Here is a 25,511-nt window from a genome sequence, read left to right on the forward strand (position 1 = left end):
AAAAAAAAAAAAACACACTATAGCAATACAAACCAAACTGAGCATGCACAGAGTGTCTCCACAAGATATGTCTTATCAGGAGATAAGAGGGGGACACTGGAAGAAGAGGAGGATCAGAGAAGTCAGGATCAAACAGCATTTTTACACAATGCAGAGGATTAACCCCTTAGGTTCCACAGTGAGTATAACAAGCATGCTTTACTGCATATACAGTCTGATTTTAGTGTTGTGAGTTTAGTAACACCTTAAATGTTTCAGTACTGCCTCTATGAATTGCCAGTTTACCCTGGCAAAGACCCTTTCTGCATCGTTTGCCAACAAAAGGCAAGGGGTAGGAGAGGTGCTAGCCAAATGGACCAGGCTGAGGACCTTTAATGACATTGTCCCAAGAGTCTTAATGTATAACCAAAGACAAAATATACTTTTAGCTTTGGATAAAGTGGAGAGGGATTAGTATACCTGTCAGGATTTTATTGTCCATTTGTCATGTTTCCCATCCTGTTTAAGAGTGAAAGCAAAAGCAAATCCCCAAATCTAGGTCATCACTAAAAAAGAAATAGAGGGGAAGTCTTCCAATGAGGACACTAGTTTTTGTGACCTTTGTGAAAACAAGGGATTCCCTCACATTGGGGAGATTTATTTTCACTTCCTGTTTAGGCTACAAGGCAGGAAGTGAAATCTGCCCAATGGGACAAAGAGGTTAAATGGGATTGGGTTAAATCCCTCCCTTACTAAGTCTAAAAAAAAGTTTGCCATTAGTTATTTAAGATGGGATGACACCCACTTGCTCAAGACCAATTATGTCTGAGATGCGCAGGAGGAGGTGAAGAATTTTCAGAAACCGTCTTGGGTCAATGTTTAGGAATAAAATTGGGTAATAGCTGTAATATAAAGAGGGGTCCTTACCTTCCTTAAGGACTGTAATATGGTCCTGTAAGGCGTCCTTTGAGAGGTAAGAGTGGTGGGTTGAAAAGTTAAACGCTTTTATGAAGTGAGGTGCCAAACAAAGTAAGAAAACCTTATAGTATATTATCAGACCTTCTGTGCCAGATCATTTACCTTGTTTGGCAGGTTTGATGGTGTGACGATCGCGGCATCGGACCCCAGCCCTTCTCACCAAACTCGTGACCGAAGGACTAGCCAATCTGAAACCACGCTGTCACGTGCGTAACAATGCCACGCCCAGCTGCACAAAGATTTTCCAGCTAATGGACCACAATCGGTGTATCTGCAGCCTGGGAGCGATTGTTACTGGGTCAGGTTAATTACGCAATTAACCTTTCACACTGCCACCACCTCCTTTTTGTACAGAGAAAGAGGAAACTCGGAAATATCAGCAATAACACTATGATGTTTGCATAAGCGTCTAAAACCAAAAACTCTCACAGTTGATGTCATGGTTCATAACTTATTCTCGGTGCATTTAGCAGCCCGGCCACTAGTAGAGTAATATGCAGACGCATCTGCTGAACGGTTAGATATGAACCATACCTGCTTGGATGGTTAAGGAGATATAATTTTCTGCTCTCCGGTATATGCCAGCTAGGGGATGTAATATATCAGGCGACTTGTATTAAAGTGAGCCGTCCGAATATGTGCTCCATGTTTATGTAATTATGTCCTATTTGAAGATATAAAATTATATGGAAAAGTGAGTTTTTAAAATGTGTGTTTTAAACAACTACCTGGAATGTCTTTGAAGCTCAGTGAGGGCGTGGTTTATGGTTTTACGATCCCTTCTCCAGAAAGAGTCTCCCAGACATAGGGGCACCAGCTAGTGGGGTTTATAGCCATGACGCCATCCCAATGAGTTTGCTGCCTGTGATCTCTGTCATCATCCAGACCACATGTCACTCAACATAGAGGAAGGAGGGATATCGGAGAAATCTGATTTGGGAGAGAGAGAGACAAGATGGAGGAGCAAAATGGATCACCACATCCATCTCTGTGTGCATAATTGCTACAGATGGGTGTCTGAAGTTCTTCCTGTGTGATACAAGCATCAGGGTCACATTGCAGAAGGGGTCCCAATTTGGGTAGGTTAAAGGAGAACATACGCGAGGCAATTTTGTGAACTTAAGCTCAAGAAAGGGTCAGACAAATGCGGTGTGACCACTGCCCTCTTCACCAACTTATGACAAATGGCTGGTCAACCGCACGCCACGTTGCCACTGATGAGCAACAATGACACTTTCAGCCTCACCCTGCACAAAGATTGCAGGACCACAATCTAAGTGTCGACAATATGAAAGCAATTGTCACTGGGTTTGGTTAAATAAGTCATCAACCCTTTACACTATCACCAGAAATTTGTTAATGTAAAATATCAAACGTTCACAATATTAGCAATAGCAATAATGATTTAAGAATAAACAATTGTAATATACACCGTCACCACAGGTATATCCAGAGATTTACCTTGTAGTAGCAATCTTCAAAGACAGGGATTCCTAAAGTTCTGCGTTAGTGCATTAGAGATAATTTTAACAGTTTTCAAAATATTGTTTAATAACAAAAAGGTAAAAATGGTGCAAATAATTTTTTTCAAAAAAGGGTATTACAAAGGAAACAACAATGAGGAGACAATGCAACAGCAAACAAAAAGGGTTGAAGCATGAAAAATACTCCAATTTTCTATAGGTATTAATATCTTTGAATACCTACAGGTTACTGTCTAAGTTGCATATTCTTGTCCAACATTAAATTACTTTTTGAATGAGTATGAGGGATGTCGGATTTGCATTCCACTTAGGAGAGTAATTGGGCTGGATCTGCTCCAGGTATTTCCTAGGGTAGTGGTGCTTGGGCTCAAAATGCTGCTAATTTTCTGTTAGAGATAAACAGGTCCTCATTCGGACTGCACTGTTATCTCATGAGTTATGTTATATTAGGCCCTTCCCCAACTGAGCTGTTCATGAAGGATAACGAGTTTGAGACCAGGATGGATATCCTTTGGCCTGGGTAAAACATTTTATTGCATGCCATGTAGTCCTAATGGGTTTAATTAGCATGTGGTTCCAAGCATGACAGAATTCAAATGTTTTACACTTTTACGATAGCTATTAGAGTTAGACTGAAATGTGTATTCAAGTAATAGGGATGGGACGGTCTGCATTTCCTCTCAATTGACTGATAGGGATGTTCTGGAAACAGCCAGTTTGGCTATCTACCACATCCTCCTGGTAACTGTGGCCCTCCAGACCATGAAGGGGCCTGCATTCAGCATATCTGATGAGTCATGTGTCCACTGGCAAAAAATCAAGATCATTTCCTAGTCTGCAAGCGAGGTGGGAAAGCCCCTGCAAAAGTCTGTCGGTGGCCATTCTTGACAGTGATTATGGGACAACATAGTGTTCAATAATTAAGACTAACCAGCAAACTAAAAATAAAAAAAAGTTTGGGGTGATATGAAGAGCTTTGAATAACCTTAATGAGACAGCATCAGTAGGTAGGCTTATGCAAAAATGACTGACAGTTTGTCAACAAAGATCATCTACAGTAGGCATCTCAATACAGAGGTGGCCCTGTTGAGTAGAAGCAATGAGATCCATCTTTATCCATCCCAGAAGAAATGATTTTGAGCCGGGTAGACCTGGCCAGTAATGGAAAAATGCCCCTGAGAATGATAGATATTACAGGCAGTAGAAAAACCGGAGGTGTTTTACCAGGGTGCTGTTGGTGATTGGGGCCCAGCATCCCCTTGATCCGAATATGGAATTCCCAGGGTCCCCCACAGCCTAAGTAGGTAACAAAATGTTTGCTGGATAACATAATGAAGTATAGCTATTGTGGTTCCCCTGATGGTGGGGACTATGGAATTGGCCGTTCACAGATTCAGAGAGGACAGTGTCTCCAATATTTCAGAGCACTCCAAGTAAGGGTTAGGATGGGGAGAGAAAAGTAAAGACATATCTGAGGAAGAGGTCCTTTTTGTTGGCCGCATAGGGAAGGTAGTGAACCAATTTACCAGTGAGCTTGCAGGAGATGTCCATCAATAGATGTGAAGGCAGTGTAGAGGAAATTTGGAGGTGTTGCACTGGGAATCCGTAAGGCAGGGTTTGCAGAAGAGCAGGTCTGGTTGTTTATTTTGGAGAAGGATCAACGTCTGCATTGTGGCAGTGGAGGTATAGGTCTTCCTTTGTCTCTCTAGAGTTCCAGCCAAATTTAGAACTGTGATTAGTGCTGTTACCTCAAAAGAAGTATGGCAGCTGGCTTTGGTTGTGCAGCGCAGGTCTGCAATCACCTTCTTGTTAAAACATGGACAGGGTGACCCTATCTGTCATGCCCAGCTGTCTGAGCACATTCAGCAGGGGCTTTACAAACCATCTCATGGTCAGTGTAAACCAAGACAAGCCCTGTGGGAGAGATGGATCATGGCCCTATTAATCTCCATAGGATCAGATCACCAGGAATGATGGTTTAATAACATCTCAGCAAAGAACATCCCTGGGAAGATCCTCTTTCGTGTTGCAAGGGATCAGGACTCAGTGAACATGGTTGATTTCGAACTCCATTGTGTGGTCTCTGCCAAGGGATTGTATTTAACTTGGTTGTAACAGTTGCCTGTATTGCCTATGGTATACCTCGGAGTCAGGTATTATTCTGGCAACCTCTGTTCTTGCTGTCTTAAGTCCTTAAATGGAGATAGATGATCCTCTGTTGGTAGACTGTAGAAGTACATTCAAAGGCTGTTAACTGGGCTTCATATGAAGAAGATATTAATTTCCAGGGCTATAACCCTTAAGTCTGTATGGCTTGCCTTTTCTATGAGGTCGCTGACCTCCCAATTTCATGAGCTTTCTGTCTACTGTGACCATTGTTCAAAGTCTGCTCTGGTGAGCGCTGACTAGAGCAGAATGCAGGTGTCAGTCAAAGGTAAAAGTAGAGGCTGACTGAATTTACTGGAAAGAGCAGAGCTGCATGAATCCACTGGGAGTTGGGTGCTCTCTGATTTGGGGTGAGGATTGGTGACACCGGTCTCTCCAGGGCAAAATGGTCTGCAGCCAAAATTGATGCTACTGTGATCCAAGACTCAGGTAAATTTCTTGGCCGCATGGAGGGAGGAAGGAACAATGTCATCTTGGGGCCTGTGGTCTTTGGGGCATTAGACACAGAAGTCATGGGGAAAAAAAAAATAAAAAAACAGTGGATTGTGTTGCAGAGGGTTTTTCTTTTTTGTCCTGTGCTTTGGCATCAAGAGTGGATCAGAAGATGATCAAAAACATAACCAAAAAAGTAACCAAATATAGCCTTAGGAGTGTAGAGCTCTTTCATGCAAATCCTTACTATGCCATAATCAGCCACTTTGCCCCCTATTTTAGAAATAAACTTTTAAGGGACTGTCTAGAATTTGATGCTTGGAAAATGCAGAAAAAAAACTCAGCATTACATTTCACAAAATATTTTGCCTTTTTATTTCAGCCATATCACTTATGGAGCACAGTAGCATAGTCCCCACCAGAATCTCAATACATAGACATTTACAGGAGCATTACAATTAATACAAGAAAGACAAAAAAACAAGGTAATGTAGCTTGAATTTGGATATAAAATATTTATGTGAAAACTGCTAGTGAAAAACAGATAACTATCATAAAATAAACAAGAAGAATTTATTACTTTGTATACACATATGGGATTACCGTCTGGTCATAACACTAACAAATAAAACATCATTCGATACAGTTATGGTTCTCCCATATGCTTTTGAATGTGGAAATTTTAACATGGAATGCTTGTTTTCTAAGAATTGTGGTGCTAGGTAAGGGATTAAGGGATGTTGCTGGAAAGAATCTGTTCCTGTTCTAATACAATTAAAGAGAAAAAAAAAGTTTTTGTTTTTAAAGCGGAACTACATTGCATCTAAGCACCTCAAATGCCATTTCATTCATTTTTAGTATTCAAAGCAAGCTCGACCATCCATCCATGTCTCCATACTTTATTTTGCTGAGAAAACAATTTGAAAAACACCCCCTAGCATTTCTGGAGTAAGGGCAAATGATTCATGTAGCATTTAGAGACCATCTTCCCTTAGCTCAGGCATGCAGGTAGGAGTATATAGTAAGATAACTGTTATGCCCATTACACCTAACATTATATGGCCATGTCTAAAGTCCCCCCACATAATATGGCAACTGTGGTTGAATCTATAATCAGGAATGCACGATTTATATCGCCGGGCATCCAGGACAGGTAGTTCCAGGCGCCAGGCAGGTGTTTTTTGTTTTGTTTTTTACATTTAGCCCTGCTGTGGGTAAACAGACTCTTTAGCCTGGGTTAACACATAAGTGTACTGAAATCGCATTGTCATTCCGGTTTCTGTGAAATTTCAGTACAGGTGTGATTTTTCTGGCTCTCTCTCTCCCTCTTCCCACAACTGCCTCCCGTTGACTTCAAAGCAAAATCATTTGCCTCTGACTCCAATGCAAAAACGCCTCCCGTTGACTCCAATGCAAAAACGCCTCCCGTTGACTCCAATGCAAAAACGCCTCCCGTTGACTCCAATGCAAAAACGCCTCCCGTTGACTCCAATGCAAAAACGCCTCCCGTTGACTCCAATGCAAAAACGCCTCCCGTTGACTCCAATGCAAAAACGCCTCCCGTTGACTCCAATGCAAAAACGCCTCCCGTTGACTCCAATGCAAAAACGCCTCCCGTTGACTCCAATGCAAAAACGCCTCCCGTTGACTCCAATGCAAAAACGCCTCCCGTTGACTCCAATGCAAAAACGCCTCCCGTTGACTCCAATGCAAAAACGCCTCCCGTTGACTCCAATGCAAAAACGCCTCCCGTTGACTCCAATGCAAAAACGCCTCCCGTTGACTCCAATGCAAAAACGCCTCCCGTTGACTCCAATGCAAAAACGCCTCCCGTTGACTCCAATGCAAAAACGCCTCCCGTTGACTCCAATGCAAAAACGCCTCCCGTTGACTCCAATGCAAAAACGCCTCCCGTTGACTCCAATGCAAAAACGCCTCCCGTTGACTCCAATGCAAAAACGCCTCCCGTTGACTCCAATGCAAAAACGCCTCCCGTTGACTCCAATGCAAAAACGCCTCCCGTTGACTCCAATGCAAAAACGCCTCCCGTTGACTCCAATGCAAAAACGCCTCCCGTTGACTCCAATGCAAAAACGCCTCCCGTTGACTCCAATGCAATAACGCCTCCCGTTGACTCCAATGCAATAACGCCTCCCGTTGACTCCAATGCAATAACGCCTCCCGTTGACTCCAATGCAATAACGCCTCCCGTTGACTCCAATGCAATAACGCCTCCCGTTGACTCCAATGCAATAACGCCTCCCGTTGACTCCAATGCAATAACGCCTCCCGTTGACTCCAATGCAATAACGCCTCCCGTTGACTCCAATGCAATAACGCCTCCCGTTGACTCCAATGCAATAACGCCTCCCGTTGACTCCAATGCAATAACGCCTCCCGTTGACTCCAATGCAATAACGCCTCCCGTTGACTCCAATGCAATAACGCCTCCCGTTGACTCCAATGCAATAACGCCTCCCGTTGACTCCAATGCAATAACGCCTCCCGTTGACTCCAATGCAATAACGCCTCCCGTTGACTCCAATGCAATAACGCCTCCCGTTGACTCCAATGCAATAACGCCTCCCGTTCACATCAATGCATAAACTCCTGTCAACAGCAATCCTATATGAACACTTACCTCTGCATGTTCTATCACCTGCGAGTCTGGAACACAACGCTACAAGCTTGCACAGGGCCCTTTTCGTAATGGAACTCAAAAGGCAATGCATGTGGATCGCATCTGTGTGAACCACCTCAACAGGAACACATAACATCTAGCCTGTCATGGGAATATGTACTTTGAAAAAGTCACACATGTGAGAATCAGGGTGGCTCCATTAACACCTGGGCATTTTGGGATCGCTGCAGATCCCAAAACGCTGGTTCAGGTGCCATTATTTTCAACGGCACTTACAATGTGGTGCGGTTTTGCCACAATGGTCACACAGCAAATCGCATTAAGCTTGTCGCCCAAAAAAAGCTCTGGCTCCTTTTTGGGCGACAAGTTTCACACAATATGATTTGCCACACAGTAAATCGTGCGACAATCATGGCAAAACCACACCACATTTTAGGTACCGTTGAAAATGATGACACCTGAACCTGCATTTTGCAATTGTAGTGTGTTTCGAGATTGTAGGCAGAATCGCAGCGATTCTGCCGCAGTTTCAAAAAGTGCAGGTGTGAATGGAGTCTAATGGAGCGGACACCAGTGCTTGATTTGGCTGTTCAGCAGGTGCTAGTACTGACTGAGCACCCAAGTGCTTCCATGTGCAAGGGTAACGTGAAGGAACAAAAGTCTCCCCAACCCCCCCACTGGGGCGGATGTCTAATTCACTCGCTCAGCAAATGCACCTGTCGAGCGTCAAGAGAGGCTGGCACTCCCCTTTCCTAACGAGCACCCAATCGGTTGTCATTACACTGAAAGGTTTCTCCCCTCCCTGCTAGTCTCCACAAGAAGTGCTGGAGACAGGTAGGGAGGTGAGAAGGAGATAAACAGCGCAATGTAAAAAACATTAAGGGTCGCTTCACACTATAGAAGCGCACTCCAAATGCGTTCCAGGTGCGTTTTTGCATGCACTTTTTTATGCATTTCAGTTCATTTTTTCCCCTCTTTTTTTCTTAAATTTAAATAGGGACATGTGCATTTCAGTGCGTTTTTGGTGCATTCCGGTGCATTTTTATTAGTTTTACCACGTTCCAGTACAGTTCTGTGCAAAAAAAATGCAGCATGTTCTACTTTTTTTTTCTGCAACTGAAATGCACTGGAACTGCAAGCACTGATGTGAAATATGACATTGACAACCATATAACCTACTTTCTGTGCATTTTGGATGCAGAAAAAAGCAACTGAAATGCGTGTAGTGTGAACTGGCCCTAAAAGTTTCAGACGACATAAAGCCCCTTTTGTTTTTAAAAGCCCCAGACATTCCTAAAAGCACCTCAGATTTAAATACAATTTTGGTTAAAAATATTTTTTCTTTGTTTTTATCAGCACAAGAAGATTGTAATGAGAAACAAGTAGATTGGGACCCTGCTTTAGTCCCTTGGACAAGTAATTTTTTTTAAAAGTTTCCGCCCCCCTGAATAATTCACAAATTTTTCAACCCCTATGTACATCCAACTCCTGTTGAAAATCATGCAAACCTCCCTTAAACCTAAGAAGGGTCATATAGCCCAGTCTTTCTGTGTATATACACCCTAAGTCATGTCCAAAAAACAAATATTTTAAAATGCATCTTATTAAAAAAAAAAATTGCAGTTTGATAGCAGCCAAAAATAAAAAATTATAAAAAAAAATAATGATTTTTGTAAACATTTCACAAAATGCTTTGGACATTTACTACTGCCAGGGAAAAGCAAGCCTCTGACATATGGATGTACTCAGCAACAAAAGTGGTAGGAGCCAGGTGGAACAAGTCTCCATAAAGAAAACAAAGGTTATAAACCCAATGTGCTATAACCGCTTTCCATTGTTCCAGAGCATTGCTTAACGGCTTGTAAGTTTTTTTTTTTTATTCTTTGGTTGTTGGGTTAAATTAAAAAATGTAAGCTGTCTCTCAAGTCAGCCACTTCTAAGAAAAGGCCTACAAGCTAAATAAGCCTGGCCGAGGCAAAAATTATTAAGTTTTTCTGTTTTCCTTTTTCTGAACTGTAAAACCGAAGAGAAAGCAGACTACAATAATTGTGTGAACAGTACTTTTATTCTGCAAGTATTCCGAGGATAGATTGGGAATACATGAGAGGATTTCAGTGCAGCTTCAGCAAAATGCAAATGACATAATTCTTCTAGTGATATACATCATCTTACCCCTATTATACTGAGACCCTTGAGATATTCTTGACGCGGTTGAGCCTGAGGGACACATCCAGCCAAAACAACCTTTTTATTTTCTTCATGTGCTTTTCTGGAAAAAATAAAAACATGTAGTCGTGTAAATTGAAAAGAAAAGTAAGTCAAGGCATGGAATCATGTTAGAAAGTACACACACGTGTGTCAAGAAACAAATTATTCTATCTTGCTTACCATTGCAGGTAGGAACCTACAATATGGGAACTATTTATCACCTCGTAAGGTATTCTGTCCGTAAACTGTACGAATTTTGTTTGGTTCCTGAGAAACGAAACAAAATTTGATCAATGTGTGTCCCTGCTGGCTGCCTCCCGCCTGACACCCCTCATCTGGGCAGAAAATTGTCAGCTAAAAAGCAGCTGCATCCAATCGGAAGCAGTCGTTGGTCAGGTATTTTGACATGAATAGCAATCACTATAACATTAACCACAGCAGCGCTCCACACTTAAAAGTTCATGGTCTTCTGCCAATCGGTGATGAAAAGTGCAACACATCCCAAACAGATTCCCTTAGAAGATGTCCTAAGGACGAAACGTTAGGGACGTGGCTAAGTGGCATGAAGGATGAAAAGCACTATCTCTCCAGTGCCTCAGAAAAAAGGGGGGTGAATGCCAAGAAGAGGCCAGAGACTTCAACGAGGTGATAGCCTATGGATAAATTCTTGGTGGTGCAGCCCTCCATAGACTGGGAAATCATCAAAACTGGAAAGGAAGCACGCAGGTGGCACAAGCACCATTATCCAAGGTTTATTGTACAAGAAAAAAAGACAAAAAACAAACAATATGAAGTACATGCAAAAGCCTTAATGCCACACAGATGGCCCACAATGATAGCAGGGTGTCCGAATGGTGGTACAGTTGGTCTGCTGATGCGTTTCGGGGATGTGTCCACTTTCTCAGAGCTAAACGGCATGAAGGAAGTAGCGTCAGTCCATGGATCGACAGGGTGGTGAGAAACCACATGCATTGCTGTGATGGCAAAGTTCTGACGTCTAACGAATTGTGATTGTGATGAGCGATCATTCTTTTTATGCTTGTGAGTGAATTTTTAATGGGATTGAACAAGCAATATATTTGTTAAATGGGTTTACGCTATGTGTGTTGCTTTGTTCCCTTATCTTGAGCTTACAGAGTTTTAAAGTACCGCTGTGGGGAAGGAAGATTTTTGATGGATCCACCTAAATGGATGATCGAATAAAAGTGCTGTTTGCCTATCAGTAATATGACAGGCATTTGCTTGCGGTGAGTGTTGTATCCTGAGGGGATGTGGTTCACTGAGCACAAAGGGTGATTGATCTGCTACTCTGATTAAAGGTGGAGGAGTGAAGCTGTGAGCTATTTGACCCAGAGGAAAACATCTCACTGACTGTTTGGGATTTGTTGCACTTTTCATCACCAATTGGTGGAAGACTATGAACATTTAAAAGTATGGAGCGCTGTGATTAATGTTATATTGATTGCTATTCATGACAATTTTTGTTTTTAAACAAAGTAGCTAGCTCTCCAGCCTAGTTGTACTCATCATTCTTACATAAGTGCTGGGTAAAGTGCATTGGTCGCATGCGTTTTTAGCACATTTTTGTTTTACAGGTATTTTGACAGCTGTCAAAACACAAAAAGGCACAGCGGGAGTTTTGTCCATCTGCACTGCAAAGAGATCAGGCTGAATGAAGAAAAAAATATGTTGCAGAGCTTTATAATTCTAGCACTGGTCTTCTCAGCTGAATATCTTGCCCATTACAAGAATATGGTACCTACAAAATTTTGCTAAAGGTGTCATTCACCGCAATTACCTGCTACTAAGCAGAAAATAAAATTAAGAAAAATCTTTATTCTTCCCCAGCCTAATAGCAAGGCTATATTTAATCTGCCCTCTCCTATGTGCTTAAAGGGGGAACTTCAATGAGGTACTATGGGAGGTAAATCCAATGGATAGTTAACATTTGCCTGGAGCAGAGCTGTCAAAACATGGCTTGTAGCACAGCAGTACTGCTGCCACTCACTTCTACTCCCAGCACTTGGTCTATTAAAATATAGTAGGCTTCCTAGACTGCTACGTGACTGACTACTGCAATTCAAGCACTGTGTTGAGATGGGAAATGTGCTTTAAGAGTACTGGAACACGATTTTGACATCATTATCAACTAAATCTGTTTACTGTATTTACTAAATTTGCAACCACTAGTCTAGGCTCTTAATTTATTTCTCACATTTTCAATTGTTTTCAGAAGGTAAGCAAGGGGATTATGCCTAAGCAATGATTTACTTTTTTTACCACCATTTAAGTGTGATTAAATAAAAAATATTTATAATAGTATTGTAGAGAAAAACAAAAGTGTTTCAGCACAAAAAAATGCACATTATCAGTTGCATTATTTTAGGATCTCCAAATAACTAGAAATCAGAATGTTGTTTTAAAATAAAGATCTGTTTACACCAGGGGTGCTCAACCTTTTGAAGAGCGAGGGCCACTTAAGTGATTTGGTAACCGGTTGCGCGCCACAATGAAATGGTTCAGAATTGGGATTTTATGAATAGCAGAATGAACATTTTCCTCCTGCAGCTGATGAATGCCAATGGCAGGAAAAGGAAGAGAGGCTGGCTTTCAGTGGCTGCAGGAGGAAAATGGAGACAATTGGTTCCTGTATATCCCTCCTGTTCAAAAATAAAATGGAATGTGACAGGGAGGCCACATGGACCCCTGGAGCAAGGGGTAGGGTTGCCATTGTGACCCGATACTTCACCAGTGGTTGAGAGTGGTAAAAACGCTCCACTATGGGGTTTTACCATCCCACAAACTGCAAATATAAATAAGCCCTTACTGTTCTGAGCCCCTTATAAGGCTCCTTAACACTGATGCACTGGAGTTTACACACACCACGGGTGCAGTGCAGTGCACCTGCGACTTTTCTGCAGGTTAGCTGCACTTTGCCATAGGCTTCTATTATAGCTTGTGGGTGTAGTGCACTTTCAGAAAGCGCACCAAACCCTCAGATATAATAGAAGTCAATGGCACAGTGCAGCTAACCCATGGGAAAGCTGCAGGATCTGTGTGAAAGCAGCCTAAAAGGTAACTAACATGCCGACTGCAAAACCACAGTGTATGTCTTGCTTAATACACTGACCTGCTTTTCCTATTCCAGCTTCTGCTGGCATTGTTCTCCAGGCTGCAAGAAGAGCCCCAGGTGAAGTGCACTTGATATCACCCTGCCTGGGACAGGAGTCGGTGCTACAGAGGAAGCTTATGGGGCTCCTGCTCTTTCTGCGGCCACCTGCTTCCTCCGATGCCGGCTCGATGCTCTGGGATGGCAGGTTTGCAAACCCTGATCAAGATCAATGGGGTTACCAACACCGGGCATGCATTTCCCTGGTTTGAGAATGAGGGCCACATCAGAGGGCTCCATGGGCCACGGGTTGAACACCCCTAATTTACACCTTTACCTACTCTGTTTATAATGGAGAGCCAATAATGTGTAAATCCAGCAACAGCCACCACCCTATATATCTATTTCACTCTACACACCAATTCAAAACTACCTGATCTGACCTGTTTAGGGGGAGAGGTGACTACACAGAAAAACACCAATTCCAAATTTGGATTCAAAACTCTATACATGAATGTGACAGATAAAAGCATGGGGATACCATATGCTTTCTTCTTCAAAAGTTATTTTTCTTCTTTCTACTCGGAATTGTATTCTTGTGTGAGTTTGCTCAAGTTAGTCACTTTACAAAGATAGCTACAATTATTTCACATATAGTCAAATCTAATCAGAATTACAAGTATAATCAGAAGGGATTAATTCCTCTATAATTTCTAACTCAATAATAAAGCAGAATACAGTTGCCTTGTGATCCAAGTGTATAATGTTCCAGTCTAAGAAAAAAAAAGTTTGAAAGTAGCAGTGTGTTCAAAAATGTATTTGATACAAGCCTTTTTTGGTCATTTCTAATTACATTTAAACTTTTGAATACAATAAAATGCCTTCTCACTTTTTTTTTTAGTTCAATTAAAAAAGTGTGGCCAATCTTAAACATAAATCCCAGGTCTGATCAAACATTTAGATTAGATTGAGAACAGAAAAAAATAACTGTTTATGGCTAGCACAAGAAATGGGTATCTGTTGACAGTGGTGCAATAACTTCTTTAAAACTTTAGCAGCAATCCAGGACAGAAATGTGAATTGCCTCTATAGGCTGCAATAGGACTGCACAATTCTAACTAGCTCTAATGCAACCTTGCCACCTAGTGGTCAGCATGAAGTCTACATTACTGACTGCCAAAAGGTTCCACTCTTCTTGACAATCATCTTACTTGGGTTCACTCTGGGCCACTGTTAAAATTTATTATGCATTAAAGCACTGAGTAAAATGAGCCATTATGTTCAATGTTATTAAAAGAAACAAAACAAAAACCATGGACTGCAGCCAGAAGTCAGTGAACCTGAAACAGTTTTCAGCTAACTACAAGTAATGGCTAGGATCTCGGCTTCTATCACAGCTAGGCACCACCGAGGTCTAAAAAAACAGCAGCACATGTATTATGGCAGGCCATGCCAGTGATCCGTCACATGGGAGAATTAACACTTTCAGGAAGTATTTTCTAATATTCTGAAATAAACAAAGGTACACTTCTGCCTTCCTTTTTCCTTATGATATAGTTTATAAAGTAATCCTTCCAAGAAAAAAAGTATTCAACTGCTTCAACATATCTTGGTGCTATCCTAAACTCCAAAAAATGAATCTAATAGTGGAAAACACTAAACACAGCCTGTTCGGTCATTCGGTCATGTAGGCAGAACTTTTTTTTTTTATTCTGTTTCTAATTCAAGCTCCAGACAGCCCAGCTTGATGGTGCTATTTGTTGTCTTTGTATCCCAAGTTAAGAATTATTTGGTATCCCACAGGGCAAAGATGACAGAGGCTAAACACACAGACAAAAGAGCAACACACTTCAGAGCTCTCAAATGATGACTAGAAAGGTATTACGCCCAGGCCCAAACTATAACAGCATGCCTGCTATTCCTTTAAAGTATAGTAAGTCCCCTACTTACAAACGAGTTCCGTTCTGGGAGTTGATTTGTTAATCCAATTTGTTTGCAAGTCCAACAAAGTAAGATTTATAATACCTTTCACACAAATAATGCATAAAAAAACACAAGTGTCTACCCCGACATTTCATAAATCTCCAATCTGATCTACACATATCCCCTCAGCAGGTCTGTGTTATCCTATGTTGTTAACCCCTTGGCGCCTCCCAGCCCTTTAAGGGTTTCAGAATCCGGGAGGCAGGGTGGGCTTTTAAGGTCATGTGAACGCCATGATTCGCTGTCACATGATCGCGACCTTTCCGTGAGTACCAGACGTGTGCTGGGAGCGCGCAGGGCACGTGCTCACAGCACATATGTTTTTGTTAACTGCATGCAAATGTGTGGTCGCTCGGCGTCAAGGCCCAGATGCCGAACATTTGCGTGCAACTGGCGTGAAGGGGTTAATGTATGAAGTTTCATCATGCTGTTAATCTCCTATCATTTCCTATGTATTTGTTACATACAACGTGCATACCCATGTTGTTGCCGTATTTCTGTATCACTAGAATTGTCATTTTCAATTAATAAGAATTTACACTAATGAAAAAAAACAAACACGAAATACTGTAAAGAAAGGATGTTTAATCCTACAGTACCTTGAAAGGTACTGTAGTACAGTACAACAGCGGGCATACAGGGGCTGGCACGGAGTGACCACACAAGACCGCTGCTTTTATGCTTGCTTCCAGACATCCTAGGCTTGAAATCCACTGTACACTATTGTACTATACAGTAAAGTACACAGCAGAACAACCGCTTGTGGCAGAGGGTGCACGCAGCTGACATTGTCCGGCAGACACACGAGCTACGTTTGTGATTTGGCATGTGAATGCATGTTCACATCTTTGAAGGTTCGCAACTTGGAGGTTCTTCATATCTTTGAAAGTTCGCAACTTGGAGGTTGTTCATATCTTTGAAAGTTCACAACTTGGAGGTTGTTCATATCTTTGAAAGTTTGCAACTTGAATGTTCGTAAGTAGAGGACTTACTGTACATGGTAGCCAATGGGTAGCACACAGCCTGAAATGTGGCCAGGTAAGAACAAAAGGCATGCCCTCGCACAGCACATCACCAAGACTGCTTGCTCCTTATGTTGGAAAATGTGTTTTTAAAGTGTTACTAAACCCAGGACCCTTCAGTCACTATTATCTGGTCATCCAAAGTACACACAACATGGAAATGCAATTATTTTAGTAAATATAAACTGCTAAATACCTTTCCTCATCAGCAGTTAGAGCAGTCTTGTGACTTCAGCAGAGCACTGGTTAAAGCTTGTAGGAGGAGTTTTCTGCTCTAGGAGGATGTGAAACCCCTGAACATCTATACCGCAATACACACTAAACTGAGCATGTACATGTGGGTTACAGGTTTACATTTGAAGAAGTGGAGGGGCAGAGAAGACAGGATCAAACAGCCTTTTTACACAATGCAGAGGAGTAACCCCTTAGATTCCACAGTAAGTATAACAAGCATGCTTTACAGCATATCCAGACTGATTTTAGTGTTGTGGGTTTACTAACACTTTAAGGCATTATTGGGGCTCATTCACAATTTCTAGTGACCTTCATTTTTCTGCACTGAATTAACAGTTTTTCTTTTTGCCTTGTCAACACACATTAATGCATATAAATGCATGCAAATGTGAGTTAATGTACATGCATTTTTGAGCGCAGTATGGTGTGAATGGAACCAAAAATGGTAAGGTCAGCTTTTCATAATAAATGAAAAGACAAACTCACTCCAAGTATCCTCGTCACTTATCCAGACCCACTGCACATAGTGGGCTTGATGCCCGGAGCTGCCGGCATAGCGGTCCATACACCACAATAAACAGCCCCAGAGTGAGTATCCATCATAATGACTGCACAATGGCAAAATCACATTGGTTAGTGCAGCCACATGACCATGCTGACCAATAAGCAGAGCATCTGAGGCTTCTTCCAGTAAGGTGTCCAAGAAGAAAGAAGTGCTTATTCCATAGCTAGCACCCACTGTCTCACTCTGTGTTACCTAGTACCCAATGACTCATTCCATACTCTGTGTTGTGTATTCCCTATACCTGTATCTAATTTTATACTCTGCTCTAGGCGTTCCGCATTCCCTACGGTCTCATTTCATACTCTGCATTGTGTGTTTCCTATTTCCCACTGCCTTCAGTACTCTGTGTGTTACCTAGCACTCACTGAATCATTCTATACTCTGCGCTTTGCGTTCCTTATTCCCTACCACTTCATTCCATATTTTGAGTTGTGTGTTCCCTATTCCCTCCTGTCTGATTCCATACACGGTACTGTGTATTAGCTAGCACCCACTGCCACATTCTGTACTCTGCACTTTGCATTACCTAGCACCCACTGTCACATTCTGTACTCTGCACTTTGCATTACCTAGCACCCACTGTCACATTCTGTACTCTGCACTTTGCATTACCTAGCACCCACTGTCACATTCTGTACTCTGCACTTTGCATTACCTTGCACCCACTGTCACATTCTGTACTCTGCACTTTGCATTACCTAGCACCCACTGCCACTTTCTGTACTCTGCACTTTGCATTACCTAGCAGCCACTGCCACATTCTGTACTCTGCAGTGCATGATCCCTGTACATTTTCTACAGCCTAATTCCATACTCTGCGTTGTGGCTCCCATAATCCACACCACCTCACTCTGTACTTTGTGCTGTACATTTCCCTATTCCACAGCACCTCATTCTATACTCTGTACTGTGCATTCCTTATTCAACATCACATTCCTTCCCCGTGTGTTTATTGTCTCAACAGTTAAAGGTTGATAAGTAGCGCTCAATTTTTTAATTACATTTTTCTTTAAGGTAGGATCAGAAAGTGCTTGCTCTCTGTCTAGATTCTGTAAACAGAAAAGCATATGTGACGAAAGGGTTTCAGTTTTTTTTAAAAAGTATCGTGCTGATGGTGCCATGTGTCTGAGACTTATGTTGTGCCACAGTAGTAAAAGCAAATTATTGGGGTACAAGGACTGTGTAGGGTACAAGGACACGTATGTTGCGTATACAGCATATATACTGCTACAGGGTGGCATGGGTGCGCAAAATCGCGTATATATAAGTAATTTTGCATTTCCAGGTAAAGGGCATGTCCGAGGAGCGTGTGCGCCCTACCAGTACTGGCCGCAGCTGTCAGTCTCAGGGTCCCAGACGGTGATTACTCGCCAGCACCCGATGATTGCCGAGCATCTCCAACAGGGAGGAGAACTGTTAGTAAACAAAACACAGTTCTCCTCCCTGTCAGCTGGTGCACACTGCTTTGGTTGGCTGTGCACAGCACAGCCATGAAAAGCAGTGTGCTTGCAGTGACACACACGTTGAAGCCCAATGTTTAACAGCACACAGTTAACCCTTTGATCACCCCTCATGTTAACCCCTTCCTGCCCAGTGCCATTAGCACAGTGTCCGTGCTTTTTGTTTAGCACTGATAACTGTATTGGTGTCACTGGGGATGTCAGAATGTCCACCGCAGTCCCGCTATAAGTCGCTGATCGCTGCCATTACTAGTAAAAATAAAAGAATAAAATAAAAAAAATTCCAGTATCTATCCGCCATTTGTAAACACTAAGACCTGTAGCAGAATACATTTTGGCCTAAATTTATAACGAAATTTGATTTTTTTTTACATTTTTTTACTGGGCATGTTTAATAGCAAAAAGTCACAAATATTGTTTTTTTTTCTCAACATTGTTGGTCTTTTTTTTATAGTGCAAATACCACTGAAAGAGAGCTCAATTTGTGGGAAAAAAGGATGTAAATATCATTTGGGTGCAGCAATGCATGGCCATACAATTGTCAGTTAAAGTAACACAACGCCGTAACACAAAAATGGCCTGATCAGGAACGGGGGGTAAACCCTCAGGAGGGCAAGAGGTTAAAGGTTCTACTTATATTTGCACCTTTAAGCCTCTGCTACTGTCAGAACAGTATGGCCGCAAAAACATTTGCCATGGCATTCATAGCCATCATTTGTCATCCTTGAAATATCTAGAAGGAATCGGTTTTTAATTTTAATCAATTTATTACCAATAGGTTGGATTTTTGGTTTGCTAGCATTTTTCTGCACAGCTTTCACATTAACTTTTAGCTGTGTTTAGGTTTTTACCCATCATATAGTATACCAAGCACCAGGACTTTTTTTTACTGCAGAAACGGTGTTCTGGCACCTCCTCCAGGGAGCAGAACTTTTTTTTTTTCTTTTACAATGTGTTTAATACTGCAGCCAACTCGCATAAGCCGACACAGCTCCTTTAGTTCCGGCTGCAGCTTTAAGAGAATGGAAGGTGGAGTGATATCTGCTGCACTCCACCTCTCCCTGTAGCAGACTGGATGTTCACTCATTCATTCTTCATTGCAGGTACTTCTATAGCGCCGTCAATTTACGCGGCGCTTTACATATATATATATATATATATATATATATATATACATATTACATTTACATCAGTACCTAACCCTCAAGGGGTGTACAATCTAAGGTCCCTAACTCACATTCATACATACACATACTAGGGCCAATTTAGACAGGATCCAATTAACCTACCAGCATGTCTTTGGATTGTGGGAAGAAACCAGGAGTACCCGGAGGAAACCCACGCAGGCACAGGGAGAACATACAAACTCCAGACAGGTGATCCCGTGGTTGGGATTCAAACCAACGACCCTAGTATTGCCAGACAGAAGTCATTATTGAGCCACTGTGCTGACCTGTTCATTTCTTGGTGCCAGTGGCAGATGTAAGGAAGAGCTGATGTGCTTTGTCCTGTCCTGCTGAGACTCCTGACTGCTCACTTTCTGGCTGAAACTGGTAGAGTACATTGTTTTTGTTAGTGTTTGTCAGTGTTGCTGCTGGATGGATATAAGGGCTGCCTGGCTGTTACTGCTGCTGTCTGGATATGGGGGCTGTATCTTGCTGGATACTGGGGACGCCCCTTGCTGGATACTGGAGACGCCCCTTGCTGGATACTGGAGACGCCCCTTGCTGGATACTGGAGACGCCCCTTGCTGGATACTGGAGACGCCCCTTGCTGGATACTGGAGACGCCCCTTGCTGGATACTGGAGACGCCCCTTGCTGGATACTGGAGACGCCCCTTGCTGGATACTGGAGACGCCCCTTGCTGGATACTGGAGACGCCCCCTGCTGGATACTGGAGACGCCCCCTGCTGGATACTGGAGACGCCCCCTGCTGGATACTGGAGACGCCCCCTGCTGGATACTGGAGACGCCCCCTGCTGGATACTGGAGACGCCCCCTGCTGGATACTGGAGACGCCCCCTGCTGGATACTGGAGACGCCCCCTGCTGGATACTGGAGACGCCCCCTGCTGGATACTGGAGACGCCCCCTGCTGGATACTGGAGACGCCCCCTGCTGGATACTGGAGACGCCCCCTGCTGGATACTGGAGACGCCCCCTGCTGGATACTGGAGACGCCCCCTGCTGGATACTGGAGACGCCCCCTGCTGGATACTGGAGACGCCCCCTGCTGGATACTGGAGACGCCCCCTGCTGGATACTGGAGACGCCCCCTGCTGGATACTGGAGACGCCCCCTGCTGGATACTGGAGACGCCCCCTGCTGGATACTGGAGACGCCCCCTGCTGGATACTGGAGACGCCCCCTGCTGGATACTGGAGACGCCCCCTGCTGGATACTGGAGACGCCCCCTGCTGGATACTGGAGACGCCCCCTGCTGGATACTGGAGACGCCCCCTGCTGGATACTGGAGACGCCCCCTGCTGGATACTGGAGACGCCCCCTGCTGGATACTGGGGAAGCCCCCTGCTGGATACTGGGGAAGCCCCCTGCTGGATACTGGGGAAGCCCCTTGCTGGATACTGGGGAAGCCCCTTGCTGGATACTGGGGAAGCCCCTTGCTGGATACTGGGGAAGCCCCTTGCTGGATACTGGGGAAGCCCCTTGCTGGATACTGGGGAAGCCTCTTGCTGGATACTGGGGATGCCTCTTGCTGGATACTGGGGATGTCTCTTGCTGAATAATGGGTTCTCTCTTGCTGGATATGGGGACTGTCTCTTGCTAGATATGGGCTGTGCCTCGGAGCTTATTTTGGCAAGTGCTTGATATTTCTAATGTTTTGTACATTTTGCTACATTGCTTTTGCCCCCCCCCCCCCCAAAAAAAAATTATACTTGGTTTCCTGTTTTCTAGAGGGGGCAGTGCTAGGAGGTGTGTGGGGGTGGAGCCAAGGGGTGGTTCTAGGGGTGGGTAGGTGCCGGGAACAGGTATGGCCTAGGGGAGGGGGGTGAGTTCCTGCACCTTTTCTCTGAGAAAAAAAAGCCCTGCCAAGCACTAATGTAATTGCATGATATTACTGAAACAAAAATATGGACACATATCAAACACACCTGCACCAAAAGCACAAAATAAGGTCATTTTACCAATAGCAATTAATCACGTCAATGAGGATACTGGATATGCCTGTGCTGGTCTAAACACAATCTAACTACAGCAAAAATGAAGGACAACAGCTGGAAATGCAAAGGATCATCATAAAAGTGGAAAGAAGTTATAGTAGCAGACATGATGTTTACTTTCTCCTAAACCTGTTTTATCTGCTTCACTAGAACCATTGCAAAACACAGGAAGTGCTGTATTCACATGTTTCTACTATAAACACAAAACAATCAGAACTATGCAAGTATTGCGTTCATGAGCAACACAAACTTTATATGTTCAACCCAACAAGTTAACCTTTTCATACTGATCACTGGTTGTTTAATCCTGTCACAGCTGGTGATGGCTAGACCTGCTTTATTAAGGTGTCACTGATAGTGCAGATCACATATTTTTCAATACCTAGAAATGTTTTTTCATTGGGGCTATTTTCTGAGCTGTATAAAGTATAGAGTACCATTTAAAGGGCAGGTCTAAAACATTATCCAGTTTAGGTGTACAGAGGAAGGGTTTGAACTGTGAGCCATACACAGAGAGGACCTCTCTGCATTTAGGCTACAAGATAAGGACCAATGAGTACTGCGTCTAAAGCCAGCCTTAGGTGGATTGAAATTAGGCCAGTTCAGCAGGGACCAGACATATTTCGGTCCATTTATGGGCAGGCTGGTTGTACTGAAGTCAATTTACTGATAGACTTCAGCACAACCAGCCTGTCAGGCTTCTTTCCTATGATCATGGACAATCATTGTATTCTGAAGGTGAGGAAACCTCCCACTGTCAGAATACAACAGTTCTGCAGGAGGGATTCCCCCATCAAAACTGACTATGTTGATGGGGGAAAATGAACTGAATGACTGACTGATCATGCCAAAAAAATGTCTTTTATTTAAGGATAGTGATCATATGAAACCATTTATTATCACATAGTTATTTGATAATAGAAATCACCCAAACGGCCCTGATCAAAAAAGTATACCCTGGAATGCTTGGCCTTGGTACAGACACACAAGTTAACACACACAGGTTAAAATGGCAATTAAAGGTTAAATTTCCCACATCTGTGGCTTTTTAAATTGCAGTTAGTGTCTGTATATAGTTAAATAGCTATATACTGAGCCATGGGGAACAAAAAATAACTGTCAAAAGACCTGTGTAATAAGGTAATGGATCTTTATAAAGATGAAAGAAGCTATAAAAAGTTATCCAAAGCATTGAATATGACAGTCAGTACTAATCATTTATTAAGAAGTGGAAAATTTTGGGATCTCTTATACCAAGCCAAGTTCAGGCAAACCAAGAAATATTGCAGCCACATCTGCTAGAAGAATTGGTAGGGATACAAAGAGTACAAAGGTAACCTCAGGAGAAATGTAGACTGCCTTGGGAAAAAACAGTGTGGTTGTTTCAAGCATCACAATACAATACTTGAATAAAAATGAGCTGCATGGTGGAGTTGCCAGAAAGAAGCCTTTACGGCCTAAATACCACAAAAAAGCCAGGTTACGATATGCCTGACAAAACCTTGACACGCCTCACAACTTCTGGCACACTGTAATCTGAAGTGATAAGACCAGAATAAAGGTTTATGGTCACAAGCATCAGCGCTATGTTTGGAGTGCAGTCAACAAGGCCTATAGAGATAAGAATTACATCCCCACTGTGAAGGATGGTGGTCGCTCACTGATGTTTTGGACGTGTGTGAGCTCTGGGAATCCTGTTACACACACACACATGTATATTTTGTTTGTTTGTTTTATTTTCCCTTCATACACACAGTATATATACACACATATGCATACATACATATACATATTGTACATGGGAACTAGATCATAGAGCGAAAAAAAAATTCTCATATTAGTAATATTTAATGAGTCTTCTTCAAATCAACAAAAGCCAGTAAAATAATTTGTTCTTTAGAAATTCAAGGTAGCTGAAGATGGGTATTAGAAAGGCTTTTACCCTTCAAAAACATGAATGCTAATGAGAATAATACCTCATGGAATCTCTAAGTGAAAAGAATAAATACATTTTCCTCTCACATCCTTCATATTCTTCAATTAAATGAACTTTACCTTGAACCATCATTTTAATTGCATCAGCAGTCGGCTTCTGGAAATACGCTGCCATCTAAAAATTAATTTACATGGCATGTATCTGAATAGAAATGCAATTAGGCAGAATTTTCTTTTTTCTGTTTTTTTTTTTCCACGGAAACTTTACTAAACAGGCAACATATCAAAAGTAAACAGATGGGGATTTTAACTTAAGGCGAAACACACAAAGAATTTCTGCTACTCGAGACTGTGAAATACACAGAGAGAAAAGGTAGTAGGATAGATCTCAGTCATATGTGGGGAGGCCAACAGGCTGCTATTCAGCAGTTGAGAGAAAAGACTAGATCAAATATTTTATCATTACAGAAGCAAATTAAACCGTGATCAGACTGAATAATCAGTCATTTGTTAGCAATTCTTCTTAGCCCACTAACCTGCTCAATAGAGTATTCTAGAGATGTTATCACTAGTGCATGCTTTACAGAATTACTGAACTGAATGGCTGCAGCACGGATGCAGTGTCTTCCAAGGGATGTCTGGCATTTTAACTTGAGGTGGGGAGAGAAATAGCATTTGTGAATTAATTTACTGATTTAATTATAGCCTTGTAGCTTTAATAATTATTTCCAAAATGGGAGCTTGAGTCAACATATTAGGGATTTGAAATGTATTTGAAATTCACATTAAAAAAAATGTATTTTGTAGAATCAGAACTGAACCAGACATCTGACTCTGTCCAAAACAAAGAGTAACATTCACAGATAGAGAAAAGAAGTTTAAGATGATGGTTCATAGATGAGTAAAGACAGATAATGAGGCTAAAAAAAAAAAATCCCCAGCCTTACACCTAGCAAATGTACCCCCCGATGTTAATTATATTTTATGTATAATATATACACACACACACACACACACAGTATATATATACACATTAAACAATACTATTTACACAGAAACTGCTCTAAACTTCCCAGACCTACATCGCTCCAAATGCATGCTGGCACCTTTCTCTACATATGTGTACACATGGTTGTACTAATTGAAAACTAAAAAAAAATTAAAAGTAGAACGCAAAATTTGTAAAACATGAGAAAGGTAAAACCAAGTCTTGGACCCAGCCAGTTAACATGCATTTACAGTCCTACCTAATAAAAATGTTTCAAGGCCCACTGACTACTGGAACGCTGTGTGCAACAAAACTTTTGCCAGACTATTTTAAATGTCAGCTGTGACAAATGAGAGCACAAAAAGTGGTACAGTGTCAAATATTGGCCAATACAAAATGATGAAAGTGTCTAAGCCATGAGCTTTGAAAGAGAAAACACCTGGTAAATATTGTATTCCTGAAGAGCAGGTGCTATACAGGCTTGCATACGTTGAAGAAGTAGAACTGCATATACAGTTGTGTTGAAAATAATAGCAGTGAGTTGAAAAAAGTGAATAAAGCTCAAAATCCTTCTAATAGCTTTTATTTCCATACACACAAATGCATTGGGAACACTACACATTCTATTCCAAATCAAAACAAAGAAAAATATATCAAATTTGTGTTGTTCCTCTAAAAAAATTGAAGAAAAGTGAATATTAGACTGTTCAAAAAAATAGCAGTGTTAGTATTCTTTACAAACTCAAACATTCACTATATAAACTGAAAAAAGGTTTGAAGATTTTGATTTCCTTTGAATCACTTAATGAATATTTAGTTGTATAAGCACTGTTTCTGAGAACTGCTGTACATCTGTGTTGCATGGAGTCAACCAACTTCTGGCACCTGTGAACAGGTATTCCAGCTGTCAGGGCTCCCAGGTATGACCAGAGGTGTGTGACTGATGCAGGGAAACGCAGACTTCAGATATGTGATAAACAATACAATTTATTAACACTAACCATACAAACATAAACGCAGTGCAATACTAAACATAATACAGTGCAAACAAACCAAACCAAACCACCCACAGATAACAGTACATACAAGCAAGCGTCGTCAGGCAGGCCGGGTCAATATCAATTGGGCAGGTAGGTACAGGGGGA

At 42.1% G+C, this 25,511-nt stretch overlaps 1 protein-coding gene across 3 annotated transcripts in view; it reads right to left on the reverse strand.

Annotated features, from left to right (window-relative positions):
• Positions 1-25,511, reverse strand: part of CDKAL1 (CDKAL1 threonylcarbamoyladenosine tRNA methylthiotransferase) — a 951,890-nt gene that overhangs the window by 735,424 nt on the left and 190,955 nt on the right. For all 3 annotated transcript variants that reach the window (XM_089682258.1, XM_089682259.1, XM_089682260.1), the window contains exon 6: positions 9,853-9,949. In XM_089682258.1, coding sequence (XP_089538384.1) covers positions 9,853-9,949 — 97 coding nt within the window. The remainder of the gene's footprint in view (positions 1-9,852; positions 9,950-25,511) is intronic.

Source organism: Staurois parvus, unplaced genomic scaffold (assembly GCF_062004578.1).
Source record: "Staurois parvus isolate SC_StPar_1 unplaced genomic scaffold, SC_StPar_1.0 ptg000287l, whole genome shotgun sequence".
Lineage (NCBI taxonomy): Eukaryota > Metazoa > Chordata > Amphibia > Anura > Ranidae > Staurois > Staurois parvus.